Here is a 23249-nt window from a genome sequence, read left to right as displayed (position 1 = left end):
GTACCTGTGCCTGTGCTCGCACTGCATCCCCGGACTTTGATCCTACATGGTCTTCAACTACAACCCACAGTCGCCAACATGATCTTTAAAACCTTGTAGCCCACTTGCAGCCCGCGAGCTTCTGTCTTCAGGTTTGCATCTTCAACCCGCAAACTTCGAATCTTAAAATCTACCTCTTCAACAAAAAAAAAGTCTATCCTACTTTTTAAGAAACAACCTCGCCCCACGATAACCTCACCTCACTCTCTTCACACACCCACACATCTACTACTGTCGACCTCTACCTAGTACCAGTACTACCACTTTACTCTTACTACCACGACCTCTACGCCTGCGATAATCTCCCAGTTCTTTTCTACCAAGCACTCATCGAACTGTCAACATCATCGCCCAACCGCCAAAATGATCAATAGCATGGCTTCGAAGCGCAATTCGCGAGCCTTCGTAGACGACCACGCACACCCCACAGAGGGCCAGCAGACACCCAACAACACACAATTTCGATCAAGACAAGGCTCTCGCAGCGCCTCCAAAGAAGACATGAAGCAGGAAGTCGAGGAAGTCATCTCAAGTATGAACCGCTCCCAGAGCGCCACCACTGTCGCAATGGAACCCTCTCTATCAACACAGAGCAGCGATAGTGACTCACGTTGTATGTATCCTATCTATCACATTTACCGACCTGTCACTAACACAAGCACAGCTTCATCCATATCACGAGGCGGCCGAGTCCAGTCATCCGAGCACGTTGCATCTCTCGACGGCCGACCTTTCAACTTTGGAATTGTGATTCCCGGCGTTTACCGAAGCAGCTTTCCCAAGTCACACGATTTCGATTACATCAAGGGCTTGGGATTGAAGACCATTGTGTTAGTAACCCCGGTATGATGTATCGTGACTATAGTGCTAACCTGTTGCAGTTCACTTGTCAAGAAGGATGACCTTGACCACGATCTCGAAACTTTCATCACCAGCGAGGGCATTCGACAAGTCGTCTTCAACATGAAGGGTACCAAGAAGGAGGCCATCCCCCTCGATACCATGAAGGGTATTCTTAACGTCGTTCTCGACCAATCAAATTACCCCCTTCTCATCCACTGCAACCACGGAAAGCACCGAACTGGTTGTGTCGTTGGTGTCGTCCGCAAGATCACTGGCTGGGACGTCGCGAGGGTTGTCGCCGAATACAACACCTATGCCGAGCCCAAGGCTCGCGAAGTCGATGTCACATATCTTCAGGGCTTCGATGTCTCAAGTCTGGTCCTCTCCAACACACTGCAACGAGAGATTTGCTCAAGACGCAACCGACTTCAATCGCGCACCTTCTTTCGGGCCATCGTATTCTCCACCTGTGTAATGCTTGTGTGGTTCATGTCTGGAGTGAGGATGACCAGCGTTACCCCATCAGGTCCTCTCTGACCACGCCAGCCTACGATGCCTACCCACAACGACACTTCAATAAAAATTATGACCATGTGTTTACCCGAGAATCTTGTTCAGACACGACTCTAATAACACACTTTGGAAACACGACATGTTCAACAAAACCAATTTCCTTATACTATACCAACACCTCGATCCCAAGATACCGAACGACAACGCAGAAGAAGAGTAACCAAACAACAAGGTACTCAAATGTCCGACGAACTCAAAAAGTTGAATGGAACGAGGGTTTTTTCCTTTCACGACTTATTATGTATTTTAAACGGCAACACCGCCGTAGAAGGTTTTCGGAGACGTATCAAGGGCTGAGAATGTCTTCCGGACTGGCGTTTTATTCTAAAAAAGAAAAGGAGTGAGGGGAGGCACTTTCAATGCTAGACTTTGGGGCTGAAGGAATAGCCAGCCCTCCTTCAAAGGAAGGAACCAAAAAAAGATGAAGTGGTTGGCTTGTGTGGTCGGACATTGGCAAAGGCGAGGGAGTAGCGGCGTTGGATGGAATACACGGTTCTAAACTGTATTAATAGATTCCTACTGATGATACCTGGATAGCCGGGCGTTGGGTTAAGTAGCACAAGAAAGAAATGCTATTCTTGAGACAATAAGCCATGACCATCTGCGATCTTGACCTCGAGTGTGCTTGACTGCTGTAAGCTGTTGTAGATGTAACGTGGATGGACAAGTGGATATATGAGTGATATCTCAAGACAAATATTACTAAGAAACACGACCCGACTCAGGCTATGTTTGGGAGTAGTCATACATCACAGCCGTGTCTACGCCTCATGGCTACAGACTCAAATACCGCTTCTGCTTATGTCAACGCTGCACGGCTTATGGGTTTTGCGGGCACTAATGCCATGCAGTGACTCAGTCGGTAAATCCTAGGCAACTCGAATCCGTATTTCGTATAGACGGTAAGGTAAGCTCGTTCCTGATGATTGATTTGAGGGCATCGTGGGTGGTATTGCTTCCCTTGGGGGCTGGCCGTGGTGATATTTGCAAGTGTTGGTTTGTTACTTGTTGGAATTTCCACTGTAAGAGAGGTAGTATTGCCAACTTTGCCTATTCACTTCCCAGATTCGCTGGTGCCAAGGGTTGGAATCGGGAATTGTTGTTTTGTACACTGCTAAACTCCAAAATGCACATCTCCATTTGTCTGCCTTGACTACCACCCTGTTTTCTTTTCGACCAGTCCCACCATGCTTGCAGCAGCAGACATATAGTACACCCATATCGTACACATCACATCATATCATCGTGTTTAGTCCTTTCCACCCCAACGGTTCCTGTCGGCCCGCGCCTTGGCATCCTTGTCAAAGTCACCGTTTGCGTAGACCCATCCTCCAGCAACACAGTTAGCCGCGCCGAGACCAATAGCAGTACCGCGCACAGCACCACGGATGGAGAAGCGGCCGCGGAAGGGCTGACGACGACGCAGGGCGAGAAGCGCGTAGAGACCAGACCAGGCAGCCGTCAGGCCAGCGCTGCCGGTGGGATAGCCTGAGAGATTGAGGTAGGATGAGAAGAGCAGCGGAGGGGTGAAGAGGAAGAGGGGCAGGGATGGGGGCCGCGCGTGGAGAGCGGTTATGAGGGTTGCCAGAAGAGATGGGGGCAGTGATGCAGCTGCGACGTGGTGTCAGTTGATGTTTTATATCTTGTTTTTCCTGTTCGTATTTTGTGTGGTTTTTGAGTCATATGGTGAAGTAGGTATGTGATGTTGTTGAATGTTGCAAGGATGAGTTGAAGAGAGGGAGAGGGAGCTCGACTTACTTCCCCAGTCATTCAGATAGCCAAAGATGGATTTCGAAGCGGCAGGGGCCACAGCGTTATCGTCTGCCATGATTGATATCGTGCAATGGGTTGATAATCAACGTAGTTGGGCCAGTTGCAAATGTGATGCTCACGAAAAAGAGCTATACTCAGATATTCCTGCTGCTACCCAGCACCAGTCAATTTGTGACGTCGTGCATAGCATGATGACTAAGACATTTTTTTTAACCGCGTCTACCTCACCTGCAAATTGGGGTCGGCATTTCCCGTCTGCGATATGGTCTCGTCCTCAACCAACGACATAAACCTTACTTCCGATAAAACATCGGAATCCTTCGACAACGCAACGCACTGACGACGACGTATCTTTGTTCTACAAGGAAAGAAATCCTACAGAGCACTTAATACTCTCAATATGAGACAGCGGTCAAGCTGAACCGTTTCGGGCTGGACTTGTTCTCTAGCTTGAAGGAAGAAACCAGCACTGCCACAGTTGAATTACCCGAAAGAGGTAGGTCGTGTAAGTAAAACCACAGCAAACACGAAAAAAAAAACATTCGATAGGTAATTCTTGGCTTTTTTATTACGGGTGCCTTGCCAGTTTCCCCTGCTGTAGGATTGACGGCCCGTTGGAAAGCCCATGTTCTCATTATTCATCTATGTAAGTGTAGAACTAAGCAAAAAAAGAACAAAAGGTAAGATTAATGTTGTAAAGGAAAAAAAGAACAAAAAATCTTCTAACAATGAAAAGAAAGGAAATAGGTGGTTGATGATTAAAAATGGGGGTATATGATGGAAGAAGCGAAAGAAAAGAAACAAAGAAACGCCAAGTCATACAGTCTCTCACCACTCCCCCTACTGTCACTGTCGTCTCATCCAATATCATGATGTCGTTAGAAAGTCTCAACCTCAAAATCAGCCTTACTCCAACGATCAGCGCCCGCCATGATGATACCGCGGATCCTGCGAGTAAGCGCTCTGATCATACCCGCCCCAGCTCTCGCCCGAGTAGCCCTGGCCGCCACCGTACTGGGAGTACGCTGCCGCATCCCACTGCTGTTGGTAGTTGGCACCGTATGCCTGCATGTTGTACTGGTCTCCCGAGGGCCCAGCCGTGGCATAGCCTCCGTTCTGGTCAGCGCCGGACAAAAGGTTCAGGTCGAAGCCATCCTCCGGGCTGAGCTGTGAGAAGTCGAACTGACTCAGCGCGCCGCCTGCTTCTTCTCGAGAAGTTGCTATTCGCGATGTGTGCCCGCGGTGCTTGCTCGAGCCCTTGGACGAACTGCCCCCTCGACGAGAGCTCGAGCCTGAAACGCTCTCGTCGTCTGTGGACTTGCGATGGCTCTTCTTCTTGGAGCCCGAACGGGTGTACTCGCAACGAAGACTGTTGCTCCGACACCGTTCGCAGCCGTTCTTGTCCCCACTGCAACGAAGCTATAAACAGGCAGACGTATTAGCAAACAAGCTCTAGTCAAAGTGGCCAAGTACGGTCCTTGGCGCCGTCGAAGCGGGCTTGAAGGAAGCGGCTTCGCTAAACCTAATTGCCGGGAAGATGGGGGCAAGTGTACCTTTTTCTCGTGGCATCTATCGCATGCCTGGTGGGAACTAGAGCGGGCCGTGACAGGGTCGAAGCCATTGCGAACGCTCTGGACCTCATCAGTCTCAGGATCGTACTTCCACGTTCCAAACATGGTTGTATGTGTGCTGTATGTATGTATGCGTGTGTGTATATATCTGATTGTTCCTGATGAGGACAAAGTCTCGATGATCCATATAATGGGAAAGAAGTGAGAATGGAAGGATGACAGTGATGATGTGTAGGCAGCTAGCGTGGAAAGAAGGATGCAGATGTTGGTTGTATATGTATATAAGTATATACGTATACGGATGAATATATGCTCGACCTTGAAAGACTTGTGTGACTTGTTTTCTGCCTGATAGGAAGCATCTCGTGACGTCTTATAAACGTCCGAGGGGGCATCTTCCTAATGAGTCGTCGAGGGTCTTATAGGCAACCATGAGAGAGAGAGAGAAAACAGCAAGCACCCTTCTTGCCATCTGCCATTGAGATGATCAAAAAAAGGGACCCCATCCTGGCGGGCATGATAGCATCGTGCCGAGCCGCACTACCAGGCTTCTGCTCATGGGAACAGGCACCATGTAGTTGGCGGACCCCTGTCAGTTCGATCTATATGATGGTCCGGGGCTCCGTCTAATAAATGTCCCGCCCTAAATCGACAAAGGATCCATTGCAGTGCCGTGGTTCTGTGCAGGGTGGATGAATGCCATTACGTTGGTCTTGTTTTTAGAAGTTAGTCTCTATGAGAAAGAGTGGAAAGGCTGCCTAATTTCCCGGTCGGATCGGTCTGTAGTACAGTACATAGAGTCGGTCTAAAGTTAGGGTTGGTCGAGTTAGTATGTTGGAGTTGAGGTATGTACTGTATGTGCCTAGAATTGGTAGCTTTGGGGCCCTTTCCCTGTTTGTTGGTCAGGTTGGGTTACGATTGGTCCGGTTCATTCCCAACCGAGGCCATGCCTTTCAACATAGTAGGTACATAGACTGCGCTACATGGGCACGAATAGGTATGGGATATGTCCTACTACGTAGTATTCGGGAATACCCAACCCTACGGTCTGCGTGGCTGTGCCGCATAACTGGCCATAGAAAGTCTAGTCTAGCCTGTGAAGATAGATATTGATAGTATGACGGTGTAGCACTGCATTGCAGCGGCCCCCAACTTAAGCGCTTGGAGCTTGCTTATACACAGCAACAACGCGCAGCACAGCACAGCACAGCACGCGGGCTGCTTGCCATGTCCAGTCAGGGCTACTTGTAGTATTCTGCTCAATTTACGAAATAGGAAATCTCCTTGATGTGCCTTGCATCCTTCTGATCTGCAGCACCACGGCATTGATCAACAGTTTGGTTTTGGTTTTGGCTTCTGTCCCGCCGCCACGACTGACCCATGTCGTTTCGTCAAAAACCTCATTTCTTCTGTTGGTTCTTAGTCTCAAACGTGGAGAAGGAAAAAAGCGAGACAACTAAAACGTGCCGCAATTTTAGGCAAAAGCATCCACATGTCAAACCAACGAGGGAAAACCGACCCCGATACTCAGCCATTGAAACGTCGTGACATTAATTAACCCCAACCTTTGTTTTTCAACATCGTATCATGATCCTTCTAGACTACCGGGAGTTGAGTCATTCTAGCGGGCGGGGCTTATTTGTCCCCATATCTCTCTCTAATCTCTGTTCTGCTTGTTCTACAGAGAACTGTTACTGGACATACATCCGAGGCAGAGTAATACGGTTTAAAGTGGTTGCATGCGAGACAACTAACAAACAGAGTAATACAGGTCAGTCGACGTTGATGTTTCAATGGGGGCTGTGAGTGATGCGGCGAGTATGTAATATCTACCAAGTTGCCATGTTGTATCAAAACTGCACATTGGTCTGATACCACGTATCAGCCTTGTACGGCACGGCACGCTATCTGAGTGGTGGGATAACGGTGGTGGTTCGAATTTAGGCAGACTGTGGAGGCTGAGGCTATCACTCTCAAACCTCCCCTCATCACTCGAGCATCATGGGACTCACAAAGCAGACCTCATGTTTTTTAATCACCTCGTATATGTTTCTATCAAATTGAAAAAACTACCAAACTGACTGGCCGATTTAGTCACTCACCTCTATACAACATCCCAATTGCTTCTACGCTTACCCGTCCTTGGTATCTAGGTGTCTAGATTCTAGTGAATCACGCCGCCCAATGTACGCTCTTTATCTCTCTGATTTCTAGCAACTCGGCATAACGGATCAGATCTTCCATTGCGATGTCGCTGTCGAGTCGCTGAACTCTCCCGTCATCCCAATGCACGAGAACCTTGGCATATCGCTTGTCGGGTGCCAAGAACGAGGCAATGCGATCGCATGATGTGTTTGGGTTGAGTGATATAGGGTACGACGGACCGTTCTCTCGGTTCAACGCGCTTCTGGACTTGTCAACAACCTGAATAAGGGGCCTGCCCTCTGCTGTGCGCTTGCTGCGTCTTGATCCTTCGGCGGCCCGCTTGGAAGACATCCCGGGCCCCTGGTTCTGGTGGTCGTGACTGTGGGCTGTGCTAATTGGGTGGGGGCAACATTTACAAGTACATTTTGTCGGATCATTGTTTCGATACTGTCCTGTTGATTCAAGAGGAAGGACATATGTGCCATATTTTGAGGATCCCCAGGAGGGTCTTGACGCCCGATCGCTGTTGAGGAACGTGTTGATCTCTTCAGGGGTTGAACGAGAGTACTCACCTTCCTGATGAGAGGTATCTTCCCTTTTGGAGTGAGGTCTGGTCTCGTGATCATCTTGGCTTCCTCTCCTCGAACTGGTCCTCCTTCCAGAGCGGACTGTATCGGAACGAACTTGGCCGGAATGAGCATGTTCTCTTCTTTCGGGGCTAGAACGGCTTTGTCTCTTGACATGGTTATCTCGTGCGGATTGAGAGCGCTCACTTGGTCTCGCGTCACAACGACTTTCCCTGCCTGAAGACGCTTCTCTGTAGCTCGACGAGCGCTCTCCTCGGCTTCTGCGATCTGTGTAAGACCGATCCTCCTCTTTTGTTCGGGTATTTCTTGGATGTCGATGGCGCTCTTCTCTCTTCATGTAAGAACGATCATCGTTCTTCGCATAAGAGGCTGTTCGCGACACGGACGGTGCGCAATAGTATTCATCATGAGAACGACTCTTGTAAGGCTGATCGTTGCACCTGCTGTCACGAGGCCGTGATGAGGACTGGCTTCGCCTCCTGGCAGCGGCAGCGTCAAGATCATAGCGTCGTGATGAGTACGACATGATTGGAGTTGTTGTGCGATATAAACCTGGGTATGTATAAATGATCTTGAGTGCGAATTGCTTACTGCTATGTTGTCTCTGGTGTTCGTTCAGGCTTGTGGGTTTCGATATTGCTATTATCTGTCATATTCACTTCACGAACCCTCTAGGCTATATGTACCGAGTCTTCGAGGAGAGGCTTGTTGGCCATCTCTGGAGACATTTGTTGAATACTGAACATCACCCATGGTGTTGACTGGTCAAGAAATGCGAACATGTAGTATTCTTTGTTCCATTCTTAGGTTATGTCGTGTTGTACACTCGAACAGCACTCGGTTGAGAGTTGTTCTCGACTCTTCTTAGTCATGGCCGAATCGGTTGGCAGTATTTCCCTTGTCAATTGTCAAGTCAAAGACATTTTCAAAGAAGAACGTTTCAAAGAGATCGAGGTTTCATATTGATAGAGCTCGAGTCTGTTTGGGTTTGTTCAGTTGGTCTAAGCCGATAATGAAGCCTCTTATCGAGTCGTCCAAAGATGGCAGGTCACTCATGGTTTGATTAAGGCCAATCCTAAATGGAAACAGCGCGAAGGTGGAAGAACGAATGGCGCAATGAGGCTCGGGGGCCTAGCAGGACCCGACAGATGGTTTCTAGGGGCTCTGACAGAGATAGAGTCCCCTAGAACGAAGAGCAACCAATGAGTTGTCTTGTCCTGTCTGCATCCAGTCTTCCCCACAGTGGCCAAAGGGGGCTAAGGTTGCGGCAAAAGCCACAGTCCACTCTCCAAAAGGCCAGCAAAGACATCCCCATTCCATTTCAACCGCCCGCACTTTAATCTTCAACCTTCAACTTTTTTGGCATTGCCTCGTTTCCTTTCTTCTTCCACCCAATCCCTCTTCACCGGTGTCTTTTGCTCATTAATCAAGATGGCTCTCTCTCCTCAAATGTAAGCCACCCAACTTCTCACGCGACACCTCGTCGCAAAGCTCTTAACACAATCATGCTGACATTTCTTGCGATAGTACCAACCTGGTCATCATCCTGGGTATGATGCAGGTCTCCAAGCGCGTTCCTTTTGATGATCCTTTTGTTCTCAACGTCGTCCGCGCCGTCTACCTTGCCAGCAACGTCATCATTGCTGGTCTCTACTTCTACACCCAGCTGAAGATCAACAAGAAGAAGGGTACGTCAAACTTTCCGCAGCCTCCGTGATATAACCTCAACCGGCGCGATACTAACTAAACCATTACAGACCTCACCACCCTCAAGTATGTTGAGCCCGCTCCCATGGGTTCCTCTGAGGAGGGCAAGCTCGTCACCACCACCATCCACGCCTACGACAACGAGCAGATCCGCACCGCTTTCCGTGGCCAGGCTATGGGTATGGCCATGATGGCTTTCATGCACTTGTACATGAACTACACCAACCCTCTTCTCATCCAGAGCATCATCCCCCTCAAGAGCGCTTTCGAGAACAACATGGTCAAGATCCACATCTTTGGCAAGCCTGCCGCCGGTGACCTCAAGCGTCCCTTCAAGCAGCCCGCCGGCTTCATGAGCGCCATGCAGGGTGGCCCTGCCCAGAGCGACAAGAAGGCCATCGAGACCGCTGAGCGCGCTGGTCGTGGTGGTGCCAAGGAGGAGTAAACTGTTATCGCCGAAAGGATGGTTACAGGTTTATAGGATTAGGTTCGGTCTTAAGCTAGGGTCTATTTCAACCCTGGCTGTACTATAATACAAGTGGTTTGCAAAAGCATTTGTGTTGTGGCGAATAGAAATGGATTGAGTAATTTATGGAATGATGTCTAATATGTACGAGTTCGATACTGCTACGATAAAATTGGAGGTATGACCTGTGTTATCGCTGTCTGCGGACTGCAACCAAATCTGCGTGAATTGTAGTCACGTTTTCTCGTGTTAATTGGTGACATAATTGGGATTTCTGATCGCGACAATCCGCCCCTCCGCCACCCATCGATCGCCGTCATACTGAAGGACAGACTTTGGACCCTGATTTTCCTCCTGCATTCTTTCCCCCCAACTCGCAGTCTGCTGCAACCGTCCTCGCCAAATCTTATAGCCATATTGCGATAACCACCAATCCCTCTCAGGTTGTTTCGCGATATTCCATAATCCTCCATAACGTCATGGAACGGCCATCTACACCACCTCGGGCAACAAAGCCTGCGCCCGTTATTTCTCCCCCTACGCCAGAAGTCACAAAGCGCATCGTATGTTGGATCATGAAGCCGATGCCGTATTTTCTTGGATCGCTGACTTTTGTCTAGGAAGAAAACCGACTCCGCGCAAAGGCAATCAGAGACCAGCGTGAAGCTGAACAACGAGCGACCGGCACTGTACCTGAGATTCCCAAAAGCTCTGGTGGCTTTGTACCAACAGATGATGTCTACATTTCTAAAACTGCCAACGGGAAGCGACCTTATAGCTCCATTTCGACAACAGAACCCAAGGGAACAAATCGAGATGGACGCAACAAGGGCGATGAAGAGACCCTGCGCCCTGCGCGCAAGTTTACAAAGTTCGTGGATTATAATATGAGTGCCATGACTGATACAAAGGGTGGTTTCTTGTCGACGGAGGATGATCCTCATAACTATGCACTTAGCGGCAAGAAGCAGGACGACGCACAGCAGCGACCGAAGCACATGAGCGTTCAGGAATGGGAAAGACTACAGTTGATACGGAACTTGAAGCGACTAAAAGCTGGACCATATGAACCGGGTCTTAGTGTTCTCGCTGACGACGAGACAAGGAAGAAGTGTAGGGATTGCAAGAGCTTGGAAATCGATTTTGTCTGGGAAGAGGTCTTTCACCTTTGTGTGTGCAACAAATGCAAGGAGAAGTACCCCGAGAAGTACTCACTATTGACCAAAACCGAGTGCAAAGAAGATTACTTGCTTACAGACCGTAAGTTGTGCTACCGGGTATTTTGTTTGGCATCGCTAACCTGGAATAGCCGAGCTACGAGACCCTGAACTATTACCTCATCTTTCCAAGCCAAACCCGCACAAATCCCACTGGCACGACATGATGCTGTTCCTACGGTGCCAGGTGGAAGAGTATGCTATCAAGACGAAGTGGGGTTCGGCAGAAGCGCTGGACGCCGAGTACGAGAAGCGAGAGACTCAAAAGAAGGCTCGCAAGGAGGCCAAGTTTAAGGAGAAATTATTGGACCTGAAGAAAAAGACACGAACAGACGCTTTCCGCCGACAGGCTGGAAATTTAAGCAAGTCTGGGGCAAGCAAGTTTGGAGATGCAATAGGGGGTGGGAAGCATGTGCATGAGTGGGGACGGACAGTTGAGAACGAGGACGGAATGACAGTCAAGACTTGTGTTGATTGTGGGATGGAAGTCGAGGAAATGGAGTTTTGAGACATTGATATCTATTTCGTTTGATAGGTGGGGGTTTGGAGTTGGGCTGTTCACATAATGAATGGCGGCATAATGCACTATGCCTTACTGTGCCGCCGAGGACAATATATAACAAACAAGCTTTTGTTTGCAGATACTTTGCACTTTGTTTCTTGTTAGCTGTCATCAAAGAGAATCCCCTGTCGATATGCTGATGATCTCCAGGGATGATAGCAAAGTTGATGCCTGGCAGCCTCACGCTCCCAGTTGCCCAGTTTGTTCAGCCATGATTGGTCAAAAGTCGGCGGCAAAGCAGCGATACAGAGGATAGCACCAACTAGCAGCGTGGAAGTACAGCACCAGCACCAGGGCCCGACAGGACAGCACAACAGATGCACCTCCAAGTACCTGGACTGGCAAGCTTGCTTTCTTAGCAGCACCCGACCTGACGTCGATTTTTTCCCCGACATACAACCAACATAAACCAAACTACGATATAACGACTTGTCTAGACAGTCTGTCTTTACAGCCGGTCTAAGACCGATTCTCTACTGAGACGATAAACACGTACCAAGGTTCCTTGAATCATTTGCGCAGGAAACTTGCCAACCTCTAGCCTGGCCTCGCTTCGCTTCGCTCCGTCACTTGACTTCAACTTCACATCACCGCACCGAGCTTGTCCGACTTCGAACCGGCACTCGCTCGCCGTCAACGCTATCTCTCCCATACCGATCCGGACCTCCATGCACCCGCCCAATTGAGAGAGGCGCGCCGTGATGGGCCCAAATGCTGGCAACGGCGTGGGCGGAATGGAGATGGGGCCTATGATGCAGGGCAACGGCTCCAACCTGCCCCAGGCCACCGAATATACCCTCCAGGGCGTCATGCGCTTCCTGCAGACCGAATGGCACCGACATGAGCGCGATAGGAACTCGTGGGAGATTGAGAAGCAGGAGATGAAGGGCCGCATTGCCAACCTCGAGGGTCAGGCGCGGAGGGCTGATGCCACACAGCGCGTGCTTAGGAAGTACGTTACCATGCTGGAGCGCAAGGTTAAAGAGCAGACGGCCCAGCTCCAGGGGCAGGAGGCTGTCGATGCGGAAACGACTGCTAAAAACGACCGCGCTGCAAAGATCCAGGAGAAGTTAAGATGTGAGCAAACCCCCCAATATGCTGGTTCGATGTACTAACGCTGCTATAGCTACTTTGGAGGATATGCCCGTTCCTGGTGTCGATGGCGTTAACTACGAGAAGCTCGATCGAGGTGACGAGGAGGCCCAGCGACAGGATCTCAAGACCTTCCTCGACCAGTGCCAATCCGAATTTATGTACCTTATGATTACCCCCGCAAACCCGCAACCGCCTCGAGAGTCTCCCCCGCTACCGATTATGGAGGATCTGCGAGAGGTTGAGGCATTTGGCATGCCTGCGCCCCAACCTATGGAGCGGCAGTTTCAGCTACCCACGCGAAATGCTCAAAACCATGTCCAGGAGATGAACTCTAGAATGCCCCAGCAGAACCATGTACCTCATCAACAGAACCAGCAGCAACACTTTACTCAGAAGCAGCAAGAGCTACAGCCTCAACCCATGGTTCGTTCTTCGGCCGAACACCCCCCTGTTATGTACCAGAACAACAACGACTGGCCCGCCCCTGTATCTGTAACCTCTCGACCGGTTGAAGAACAAGTTACTCCGGCAAACCATGCAGCGGAAGTTTTAGGTGGAATGGAGGATTCTGCTGAGCTTAGAGAGAAGCACTCTGCGCCACCAGAGACAGACGGGTGGGACTTCCCGGAGGGTACATTCCCCGAACCTGGGAACTCTCAATCTAACCAGTCTCAACCAAACAGGCCCGATACCGATGCCTTCCCTGCTGCCGATAACCTGCCTAAATCTCCGACCCGACGAGATAGCTCTCACCGAAGGAAAGGGTCCATGTCTCGACGACGGAGTGCCGACCATGAACTAGCTTTGGCTGCGCAAAAGGCTGAGAGTGGTAACTTCAAGCTCAGATTCGGATTACGGGGCCATCTTGATACTGTTCGAACAATTATATTCTCTGGGGGTGGTAGCCCAGGAGAGCCGGAAATCTGTACTGGTGGAGACGATGGTATGATCAAGCGTTTCCACATTCCTAGGTTAGACGGTCATGCTGGAAGTCTTGCGCACACAGCTTCGGATCTTGATGTCACAGCCAACTTTACGCATCGCGGTCACTCGGGAGCTATTCTCTGCTTGACATCATGGTCTCCTTCGCCAAACTTCTCGACTGGAGGTCGCGCAACTGGCGACGGCTGGATATTCTCTGGCGGTCAAGATGCGACTATTAGAGTTTGGGAACGTGGAAGGGTTGATCCCAAGGCAACCCTCGAAGGTCATACGGATGCTGTGTGGGCAATCTGTGTCCTCCCGGCTACTCTTGGTCAAATATTTGGAAGCTCAAGTCCCTATGGCAACACTGATCGCATCCTGGTTGTGTCTGGTGCTGCAGACGGCAGTGTTCGTTTGTGGTCAGTCAGCGCGCCTCCTCAGTTGAGCTCACCACAACCTGGAACGAACCGAGCCATGACTGGCCGTGGAGGTAGAGTCCGTGGCAACTCGATGAGCTCTGGAAGCGCTTTCCCCAACACTCCTCAGGCTACTATTGCATCAAACTCGCCCTTCAACCACACCCTTGTCCACAACATTGCGAGGTCAGACGGCTCCACAGCTAGCCCGACGTGCATTACACCTCTGGGCACCACCGGTGAATCCTTTGTTGTTTCGTACTCTGATGCTGCTATTATCGTCTATGATACACGAACTGGTGAACAAATCGGCACAATGGATAGCTCGGAGACATACGACCAGACAATCAAGACTAGTGTTAACGCTGTTGTGGCGACGACACTCGGTCTTGACCAGACCAACCAGAACCATAGCGGCGAGGAAGATGCTGCTTCAGGCGCTACTGGCGGTGGAAGGTCAATGGCTGGTTCAGGCGTAGAGGGTACTATCATTTCTGGTCACGAAGATCGCTTCATCCGGTTCTTCGATGCCAACAGCGGTAAGTGTTTTGGATTGATAGAAGGGACAACAACTAATGAACACTCAGGTCAATGTACATACAATATGGTTGCCCACCCCGATGCCATCGCCAGCTTATCTCTTAGCCCCGACGGACGTGAACTCGTCAGTGCCGGCCACGATGCCTCGCTCCGCTTCTGGAGTCTCGAGAAGAGAACGTGCACGCAAGAAGTGACAAGTCACCGAGTGATGCGCGGCGAGGGCATCTGCGCCTGTGTATGGAGTCAGGACGGAAAATGGGTTGTCAGCGCTGGCGGCGACGGCGTGGTCAAGGTATTTGCACGATAATGGAGACGGCTCATGACAGACAATGTGGTTTTTTTTTGGTGCGGGCGGTGCATTATTATTGCCTAGCAGTTTCAATGGCATTGTAGCAGTTGGATGACGAGACGAAGACGAAGACGAAATGGCTTTAGTAACGAACAGGAAAGCCCATTGTGTTATAGTATTCTATGTGTGTGTGTGTACGTGTTTTCTGGAGGAAAGGATGATTTCGCTTTATTCTATACTACTCGTCGATACCCGGCATTTAGTGATTTGCTCTTCTTTTTACTCTATAGCATTATCACAGGGAGTGTATTTTATAGGAAACTAACTAACATATGTAATCTTGGTCACTCTATGAAAAGGAATAATGATTGATGAAAGGTTGAGGATGCAAAAAAAGAAGATCTGCTTGTAGCAGATGGCTGGATCTCTCCCGCCGGGAATTGAACCCGGGTCTCAAGCGTGACAAGCTTGCATACTGACCACTATACTACGGAAGATAGGCAGTTTGAAAACTGCTGTAGTTGGGGGGTTGTTGAAAATCAATCCGCTGTAAAAGTATATGTTCCTTACTGATAGCAAGACCTACTTAGTGTCCCCCTAAATTCAGTTTTCAAGTGTGAAAGGAGACTTCTTCGATCTATATATGAGTTGAACATAAATCCTAGTACTGCAACAACATGAATTAAACAGTGGTCAAGTCAATAAGCCACAGCCTGGTTTTCAAGACTTGGTTTCAACTATCTTCATAAAAAATGAACGCCTTCGATCAGAGCCGAGAAGCATCAAGTCTTCTCAAGTGCCTGCCAGGCGAAATCCTCAACCAAATCATATCGAACTTGTCCAACATCGATATCAAGAATCTACGCCAAACATGCCTTTATTTTAAGGACATCACGCATCTCCGTATCAATCGCTTGTTCCTTTCGCCAAATTTGCAAGATATACAGGTGTTCAGGGCAGTTACAGATCATGAGATCTATCGACATGAAGTCACAGAGATTATTTATGATGATGTACGCTTCAGTCATACGGACGACATGGAGTCTGAATCGGACTATGGTGGCGACGAAATCAGTGACGCTACAGAAATTCCTGCATGGTTTCGTAACGCCTACCGTCAAAGCCGCCGGCACATCGAGCGATACGACTCACGCCATGTTGAAGTAAAAGAGGCTTCAAGTAACCCACTAGTTCCAGTGGAATCATTTAAGGCTTTTCACATACTATCACAACAGCAACAGGCGACAATCGCCACAGACAGAGACGTCGATGCTTTGAAATATGGGCTATCACGTTTTACCAACCTAAGACGAGTAACAATTACGCCTGCGACTCATGGAGTGCCCGGCCGACCATTGTATTACACACCCGCTATCAGGTCACTTCCCCCAGGAACTCTTTACCCCATCGAGCGAGGTTGGCCCGTAGCAGAGTCACTGGGCGACGATCAGCTTGAAGAAGTGGCTTGGGATGAGGAAGAGAAGGCTCAATGGCGTGGCTATTTCCTTGTCAGTCGAACTCTTGCCCAACACCTACGTGACAACCCGAGAAGCAAGTTTGCCGAATTAGTCATTGATACTAATCAACTCCGGACTGGTATCAGCTCTCGAATGTTGGAAGAGGCCGAAAGCAGCGAGAAAACTGATCTAATCACCATCTTGAGCCATCCTGGATTTACACATCTTGACCTCTCTCTCTTCTGTGGAAACAGACACAAGTATAACTGGTGTTCTTTTGGCAGTGGTCGTTTACGCAATTTGCTTGCCAAGGCCACGAATATCCAGCATATTAGTCTATTTACTGATATAGGACTGATGACCGAAGGCGAAGTGGACGAGATTCACTTTCCTCTACGTAGCATGTTTCCTTTTAGCGACTGGCACCAGCTTCGACATTTTGGCTTGTCCCGCTTCTACGTTCAAAAAGACGATATTATTGAGCTTCTACAATCACTAACACAAACGTTAATGTCGGTCGAGTTGAGCTTTCTTTTCTTCTTCCCAGATCAAGGTAACTATCAAACCTTGTTGGAAGACGTGAGGGACAAACTGGGCTGGCGTGAGCGAAGACAGGAAGATCAGCCTAAAATAGTTGTGCGTATTGATGTATGGTATGAACCAATTCTCGGAGCTGATCTGCAAGATCTCTGTCGTGAGGTGGACGACTTCGTCTATCACGACGGCGAGAACCCTTTTAAAGCATGTGAACAGTTGAATTGGGAGACAAGTGTTGCTGAAGGTGCTGGGGTGGTGGTGGATGCATTTGGACCCGATTATGAAGAATTAAATCCATAAGGTACACTCAGCGATTGATAGACATATGAGCTATAGAATGTGTGCTCCAAACTGTATAATACAACTACCTAGTTAAGATACATAGATGTGGGCTGTCATCCTCTTGCGCATTGTATATGAGTTCAAGTGGATCATCGCCATCCAAGTATAAAAACCTTTGCAGATCAACTTCTACAACTGCTACCCTATTCATCCTCGAGACATATGATGAGCTCCAAAGTTACCATCACCAATATATGAAATAACTCTCAGAAAACGCGATATCATATCGAGTGGAATAGTTCAATTATGACGAGATCCATTTTGTTAGGTTTGAAATAAATATAATTATTTGCGTTTAGCAGCTGTACTTCCTCCCATCCTTGTCCTCCTGCCGATCACCATGCTGTAACAACATACACTTTGCTACATAATTCACACTCAAACATCAACTCCCAAGCCTACGTGTCTGATGAACAAATGTAGTGATAGGGAAAATTTAAAAGGAATATAAAGAGGACTCGATCCCCTCTCTCCAAGACTTCACCTCTCAGTAGGATTGACAGGTCATCTTTCCATACCTACCTTCTCCACTCCATCCAACTCTTACATCAACACGTCGCTACTCTGTCAACAATTACCAGTTCAAGAACTTGGTACCATTCAAACTCATCACATTATGGAAGTACTACGTCGATATTCATTTGCTACCCGAGACTGGCTCCGTCAGCTATTTCATAGCACGATACGGGATTCAACTTTACGACAAGGCTGAGGGTTGACGACAAATCAATAGCGTGTAGTCCTCTAAGATATGGTTTTTAGCTGTATCCGTAGATACCTACTACAGTGTACTTCAGTGACTGAGCGCGCTAGTTCATGCATGGCGTTGTTGTCAGGCACAGTTGGTGGCGTGGAACCCGGAACTTCAGCTCATCCGTGTTTCATCTCCATCACCGACTTTTCATTTGTCACTTATCATTTATGTTTCAGCAGTCTTCATTCTTCATTCTTCCTTCCCCAAAACAAAACTACTCAGAGATTTACGCATATAATTTCACATAACTACATAGTTCATCTCAAGACACTTTTCGCATAGTCTGATACAGTTTCATCTCCACCTTCGGCAACGCCTAAATTTATACGGATATATATGGGGCCTGTTGGACTTTAATTAGTCAATATTGGGCTTCAATCCCCTGTAGATCCCAGCAGACAAAAACTCGACGCCAGATCTGATCTGTCCAGCTGCTATTCAGATCAGATCAGATACTCTTGCAGCATCTCAGCGACAATGACAAGTGCAGTGAAACCACCTGAGGGCTGGATAGCTTTGCCAGCGACCGCAAGCGAGGAGCACAAAAAGTACTGGAATCTATTCCTCGAACAATGGGAGCAACACAAGTCCCAGTTCCCTCAGGATGAAGACGCCTGGAAAAAGATTTCGCTAAAGCTCCAAAAGGGGAGGTCATGCAAACTATTCAATCACTATATTGCAAAGAAGGAAGCTCCAAAGAATCTCACTTGGGGTCATCTTGTCGCTGCCATTATCCTTTTCGGAAAGACCACAGTCGTGGGCTCGACTTTTGGCCAGAGGATTCAGGAAAAGTACCCTCAGTCAGACATCACAACCATGAAATACAACACGTCGGGGCCAACTCTCGACGCCACAGGTAAAACTATTCTAACAAGACGGAGAACGTTGAGGCATGATGAAAGCGAAGTAAAGGAAGAGGACGAAATCGAGGAAGAGGAAGAACCACAAGAACAAGAAGATGAAGAAGACCAAGACTACACAGTTTCCGAAGAGGCGGAATTGTCAATATCAGTGTCTCAACAGCCAACGAGACATTCCACCAACCCTCCCATTACCTTGCCAAGAAGCACCATATGGCGGACCGGTAACATCTTCACAGCCGCTCCTCTGGACAATTCAACAAATCGTCACAGCCAGTCTCCCCACCCTCGACAAGGAACAACTAGGTCAAGAGGGAGTGCGACGCAGGCTCGGAGAGAAAGCACCATTCATTTCCGTCCTGGATCCAGTTCCGAACAGCCTCGGGCAGAAACCCAATCTAACAAACCCAGAGGCAGTGGTCCTCGCAATAACACAGAATCACCGCCACAAGAAGACTCTACTATAAACGTTCTTACAGGCCCCGGCCTTGATACCGACATCAATATTGCTCAAGAGGAGTCAAACTCCAATCTCGAACAGGCCAGCCATCATCCCGTCATCAATACCAGTCCCGATAACAGCACTAATGATGGTTGTGATGGAATTTATTTATTTGAAGACGCTGCTGCCGCCGCCGCCAACACTACTACCAGGAACACACCCCTGGAGAATAGCTTTGCAGGCAACATTTTTACCCACGCTGAGTTTACCACCAGCACCGCGACTGATAATGAGTCCCAAAACAGCAGATTCAGGGGCCCTGTCTTCTCCCCAAGAACATGGAACGTGATAACGGGTAAAAAGCGAAAGATTGACCAAGTTGGAGATAATATCACACCACGGCCCAGTCCACGTCCACAAGCTACGTGGGGATCGTCAATCTCAAGGCAGTCCTCCACCCATGTTAGCACTCCCGTGGAGACTGTCGATGCGAATCTTGAAGAGCTCTCCCACCACACTGAGGCTCTTGGACGCATCTTGAAACGCTATCATCAATTAAGTGGCTATGCAATTCCTCTGGACGGACCCGAGCAGGAGCTCACAAAACTACGCGACAAGAGCGCCAAGATACTGAGCAATATTGACGCATGGGGTTTGGAGTTGACCATATCGAAAAAGAGGGCCATGGCTGAGATCGAAAGCCTTCGCGAAGTCAACCAGAAGTTGGAGAAGAAAAACCGAGATTTGGAGTGGGCAAGTACTATGACCCAGGCAAAAGCCGACAAAGCCCACGACAAGCTTGTTGAGCAGTTTGCCCAGCACCTGTCCGACTCCAGAACCGAATTTGACGGCTTCCGGCAAGACGTCCAGAAGTCACTTGAGGAAAGTGAAGGAAAATCCAGTCGCTCCTTGCAAGAAAAGCTTGAGAGTCTGGAGGCCCAGATGAATACCTCGGCAACCACTTTGATGGAGGATCGTGCCAGAGAAGAGCAGATAACGCGGCGCAAGTTAGAGCGTTTAGAGGCGATGCTCGAAAGGTCGAACAAGAATAATAGACAACTAGAGAAGAAGCTTTCGGGGCTCACGGGCATCGTCGCTGACATTGGTGCTGCCACAGACGTCGTGAGGACAGAACAGCAATGGAATTCAGCACTCGAAAAGTACGGGCTGCAGGAATAAAGACACTTGGCGATATGGAATATTGCTACATATACAGATTTTACGGTATACTTGGCCTAGTAGACCTAGTCAGAACCAGCATGACCACTACTACTAGCCACACTGAATAGCGTTTTTTTTTTAATATGTCTTTATTAAACCCTTCTTGGATTCTATCTTTTGGCTATCTAGTCTAGCTTGGGTCAGACCCTTTATGAGTACTGCATAGCTTCCCAAGTTTGCAATCTGCCACCTCTAATAAGTCATACCTTTTTGTCTTCCGACTCAGCTGTTTCATGCCCGGAAACTACAGATCTTGTGTCGTCTAGTGAACAAATCTAAAATCCATACGCTGTTGACCCTCGTCCTTGGTATTGAGAAGATAATCCTGCTGCTGCTCCTTGGTCAAAGCATTCCATCTTCTATCGCGAACCTGGTTTCGCCAGATATAGAACCACTTGACCAAGTAAAACAGAACAATATTGACGCAAGTGATACCGAGAATCACCCTGTTTCCTCGACGGTACAATGGCTGATCATCTTCGCGGAAGATATTGGACGCAGCAATGTTACCGCTCTGCACGGTCATGTTGTATAAAGCGGCGCTGATGGCTCTCGTGCGCACACTGTTACTGTTCTTGGCGTTCCATCCGACGAGAATGGCGTGGCAGTATGGGTAGCTGAGAAGACCGGTGATGAGAGCGTATCGAACCCATGGGGAGATATCGGCAGGAAGGACGACCAGGGCGAGAACCCAAGGGAAGATCCAGATGTTGGATATGGATGATAGTATGCTTCGCTCCTTGACGCGGCCGGAGAGCCAGGTGATGATGAGCAGGTTAACTGCAAAGAGGAACTGAGACGGAATGGCGAGAAGATTGGCTTGGAAGACGGAGAAACCGATTTGACGGAGGATGAAGGACAGATAAGTACTGAAAGGCGAGGGGGGAATGTAAACCATGAGGCCAATGATGTATAGCGGCCATTGTTCCCAGTCCTTGACGGCTTTCCAGAGCTTGGAAAGGTTGACGGCTTCTCTGTTATGGTGTTAGTTCATGTCATCAGTAGGTTAGATGCTGTTAGACATACCGGTTGTTCATATCTCCCTTGCTGGGGTCATCGCGAAGAAGTCTGTTCACCATGATGTATTCCTCACGCTCATTGAACCAGCCGTTTTTACCACGGAACCAACTCTTGGTTTGACAAGGGCCTGGGGGCATGAGGACCCAAGAAAAGAGACCAATGATGAAAGTGGCAATCGCTTCAATGAGGAATCTACAAAAGAGTTAGCTTCAGCTTTACTGCCTAGATGATATTGGGTACTTACAGCCATCGCCAACCGCCCCATCCCAAGATACCTCTCATCTGAAGGATACCAGCAGCAAGTAAAGAACCAAGGATATTGCTGGTGCTGAGAGCGGTCCAGAAGAAGGCCAGTCTGATGGGTAGCTCGTTGGACTTGTAGAAGTAGGTGAGCCAAAGGACGATATCACTATACTTGTTAGAGATTGATACTAGTGATGTAAAGTCAAGCTAGACTCACGGGATAAAACCACCCATCAAAAGACCCAAGAGAGCCTTGATGGCAAAGTAAGCACTCCTGCTCTGGAGTGCAGCTTGTGAGCCAGAGACGAGGGACCAGCAGCAGATGAGAAATGGAATCCATCGATCAGCACCGAGTTTTTTGCTGATCAAACCGCTGGGGAGTTCGGCGGAGAGGAAGCAGACTAGGAAGATCTAGGTTGTCTATGTTAGTGGGTTGAGTAGTACGACAGGAAGGAAAGGATACTTACGGTTTGGCCATAGTTGAAATCATTGGTGTTCATGCCAATCTCCGGTAGCTGAGTGATAATTAGTTTGGTTCTGAGAGGAATCGGGATGAGTGTTTACTTACCATGTTATCGGAAATAGCACGGTTGATGTTTCGACGGTGAAAGTCTAGGGAGAGGAACATGACCCATGCCCATAGACAAATTCGAAAGTCGATCTATACAAACATTAGCATATAGTTATGACTGAGATAGAAACCCTCCAAGTGGTCAAGTAGGGTAATCACCTTTCGAACAAGCTTCTTCTCTTCGCCATCGGTCCAAGTAAAGCTGGGATCAAACCGGTGACGATTCTCATACTCTGCCTTTTCGTAGACCTTCCTCCAACGGTCGGCGATTTCAGGATCCGAAAAGGGATGCTCAATCGACGACGAACCAGATTCATCGCCGCTGTCAAGGGGAGATTGGTCGTGGCCCTTGACATCAATCACCTTTGTGGTCTTGTGACCATCGTCGCTGGCAGCCATCGTGGAGGGTAGTACGATGTACTAATAATAGCTGAGGTCTTCTGTTCCAGAAAGATGGGGAGAAAGAGGCCGCGGAGATGTCTGAAAATGAATGGTTGTTGACGGATGCATGGGTGACTTATAAGGGATTGAGTCCCCCTTCTAGTTTGGACTTGAACTGGGTAGCTGAAAACTTCGCCTTCAGACATCTAAGATTCTCAGTCAAGAAACGAAACCGGGGCTATCAATGTCGCGATGAGCTTTGGAAATCACCTCAAGTCTAGGCGAAGATGGGTGCTGTGCTACGCGATAGACGTAGCGACCCATCGACGCCCCAATAGATGGCACCAGGGTATCAAAACTGGGGGTTATTAGACTATAGATTCATGGTTAATCCAAAACGGTCACTTAAACGGGTTCTAGTTGAGTTACTGTCCAACATTTGCTCCAGAAGCCAATAAGGGCCCTTGGATAAGGCTGCGTAAGTTAATACTGAGCCAAGTTGTATTCAGATTACAGCTAGTAGGGTATAAAGTAAGGGTTGTGACTAGAATGGTAGTCTATTGAGAGGGGTTCGCGATATCTCATAATGATAGATATGGCGTGCTGGCCAAGTTTGGTGATCGGGCCAATCGTTGCTAGAACCGACCGAGAAGCCGTGAAAAAGTCCCAGGATC

At 48.7% G+C, this 23249-nt stretch overlaps 10 protein-coding genes and 1 non-coding gene across 11 annotated transcripts; 6 read left to right on the top strand and 5 right to left on the bottom strand.

Annotated features, from left to right (window-relative positions):
* Positions 1-402: 402 nt before the first annotated feature.
* On the top strand, positions 403-1419 carry FGSG_01671 (uncharacterized protein; the record flags this gene model as incomplete). Its single annotated transcript, XM_011319194.1, has 3 exons — positions 403-652; positions 704-869; positions 921-1419. The coding sequence occupies 3 exons, from the start codon at positions 403-405 to the stop codon at positions 1417-1419; spliced, it is 915 nt and encodes a 304-aa protein (XP_011317496.1).
* A 1285-nt stretch (positions 1420-2704) lies between these two features.
* Positions 2705-3283, bottom strand: FGSG_01670 (uncharacterized protein; the record flags this gene model as incomplete). The annotated part of the gene is made up of 2 exons (XM_011319193.1): positions 2705-3066; positions 3214-3283. 2 exons carry the CDS (start codon positions 3281-3283, stop codon positions 2705-2707), a joined length of 432 nt encoding a protein of 143 aa, XP_011317495.1.
* An 863-nt stretch (positions 3284-4146) lies between these two features.
* FGSG_01669 (uncharacterized protein) lies at positions 4147-4904 on the bottom strand (the record flags this gene model as incomplete). The annotated part of the gene is made up of 2 exons (XM_011319192.1): positions 4147-4647; positions 4782-4904. 2 exons carry the CDS (start codon positions 4902-4904, stop codon positions 4147-4149), a joined length of 624 nt encoding a protein of 207 aa, XP_011317494.1.
* A 2067-nt stretch (positions 4905-6971) lies between these two features.
* On the bottom strand, positions 6972-8284 carry FGSG_01668 (uncharacterized protein; the record flags this gene model as incomplete). The annotated part of the gene is made up of 2 exons (XM_011319191.1): positions 6972-8170; positions 8200-8284. The coding sequence occupies 2 exons, from the start codon at positions 8282-8284 to the stop codon at positions 6972-6974; spliced, it is 1284 nt and encodes a 427-aa protein (XP_011317493.1).
* Positions 8285-8870: 586 nt separating this feature from the next.
* FGSG_01667 (uncharacterized protein) lies at positions 8871-9894 on the top strand. Its single transcript, XM_011319190.1, has 3 exons — positions 8871-8982; positions 9059-9219; positions 9289-9894. Exons 1-3 carry the CDS (start codon positions 8963-8965, stop codon positions 9681-9683), a joined length of 576 nt encoding a protein of 191 aa, XP_011317492.1. The 5' UTR covers positions 8871-8962; the 3' UTR covers positions 9684-9894.
* Positions 9895-10183: 289 nt separating this feature from the next.
* On the top strand, positions 10184-11429 carry FGSG_01666 (uncharacterized protein; the record flags this gene model as incomplete). The annotated part of the gene is made up of 3 exons (XM_011319189.1): positions 10184-10267; positions 10325-10964; positions 11014-11429. 3 exons carry the CDS (start codon positions 10184-10186, stop codon positions 11427-11429), a joined length of 1140 nt encoding a protein of 379 aa, XP_011317491.1.
* A 755-nt stretch (positions 11430-12184) lies between these two features.
* Positions 12185-14765, top strand: FGSG_01665 (striatin Pro11; the record flags this gene model as incomplete). The annotated part of the gene is made up of 3 exons (XM_011319188.1): positions 12185-12560; positions 12610-14457; positions 14506-14765. The coding sequence occupies 3 exons, from the start codon at positions 12185-12187 to the stop codon at positions 14763-14765; spliced, it is 2484 nt and encodes an 827-aa protein (XP_011317490.1).
* A 407-nt stretch (positions 14766-15172) lies between these two features.
* On the bottom strand, positions 15173-15244 carry FGSG_20535. Its single transcript has one exon. It is a non-coding gene; the product is annotated as a tRNA-Asp (tRNA).
* A 255-nt stretch (positions 15245-15499) lies between these two features.
* On the top strand, positions 15500-17041 carry FGSG_01664 (uncharacterized protein; the record flags this gene model as incomplete). The annotated part of the gene is made up of 1 exon (XM_011319187.1): positions 15500-17041. The coding sequence occupies one exon, from the start codon at positions 15500-15502 to the stop codon at positions 17039-17041; it is 1542 nt and encodes a 513-aa protein (XP_011317489.1).
* A 2782-nt stretch (positions 17042-19823) lies between these two features.
* Positions 19824-20318, top strand: FGSG_01663 (uncharacterized protein; the record flags this gene model as incomplete). The annotated part of the gene is made up of 1 exon (XM_011319186.1): positions 19824-20318. The coding sequence occupies one exon, from the start codon at positions 19824-19826 to the stop codon at positions 20316-20318; it is 495 nt and encodes a 164-aa protein (XP_011317488.1).
* Positions 20319-20622: 304 nt separating this feature from the next.
* On the bottom strand, positions 20623-22593 carry FGSG_01662 (uncharacterized protein; the record flags this gene model as incomplete). Its single annotated transcript, XM_011319185.1, has 7 exons — positions 20623-21334; positions 21387-21572; positions 21625-21789; positions 21841-22034; positions 22091-22138; positions 22192-22284; positions 22354-22593. The coding sequence occupies 7 exons, from the start codon at positions 22591-22593 to the stop codon at positions 20623-20625; spliced, it is 1638 nt and encodes a 545-aa protein (XP_011317487.1).
* Positions 22594-23249: the final 656 nt, after the last annotated feature.

Source organism: Fusarium graminearum, chromosome 1 (genome assembly GCF_000240135.3).
Source record: "Fusarium graminearum PH-1 chromosome 1, whole genome shotgun sequence".
Taxonomy (NCBI): Eukaryota; Fungi; Ascomycota; class Sordariomycetes; order Hypocreales; family Nectriaceae; genus Fusarium; species Fusarium graminearum.
This window is presented reverse-complemented; position numbering and strand designations above follow the sequence as displayed.

Coding starts and splice junctions, on each gene's coding strand:
- FGSG_01667 (XM_011319190.1), top strand. CDS start 8,963: ATGGCTCTCTCTCCTCAAAT. Junction 8,983..9,058: donor ATGGCTCTCTCTCCTCAAAT/GTAAGCCACCCA, acceptor TTCTTGCGATAG/TACCAACCTGGTCATCATCC. Junction 9,220..9,288: donor GAAGATCAACAAGAAGAAGG/GTACGTCAAACT, acceptor AAACCATTACAG/ACCTCACCACCCTCAAGTAT.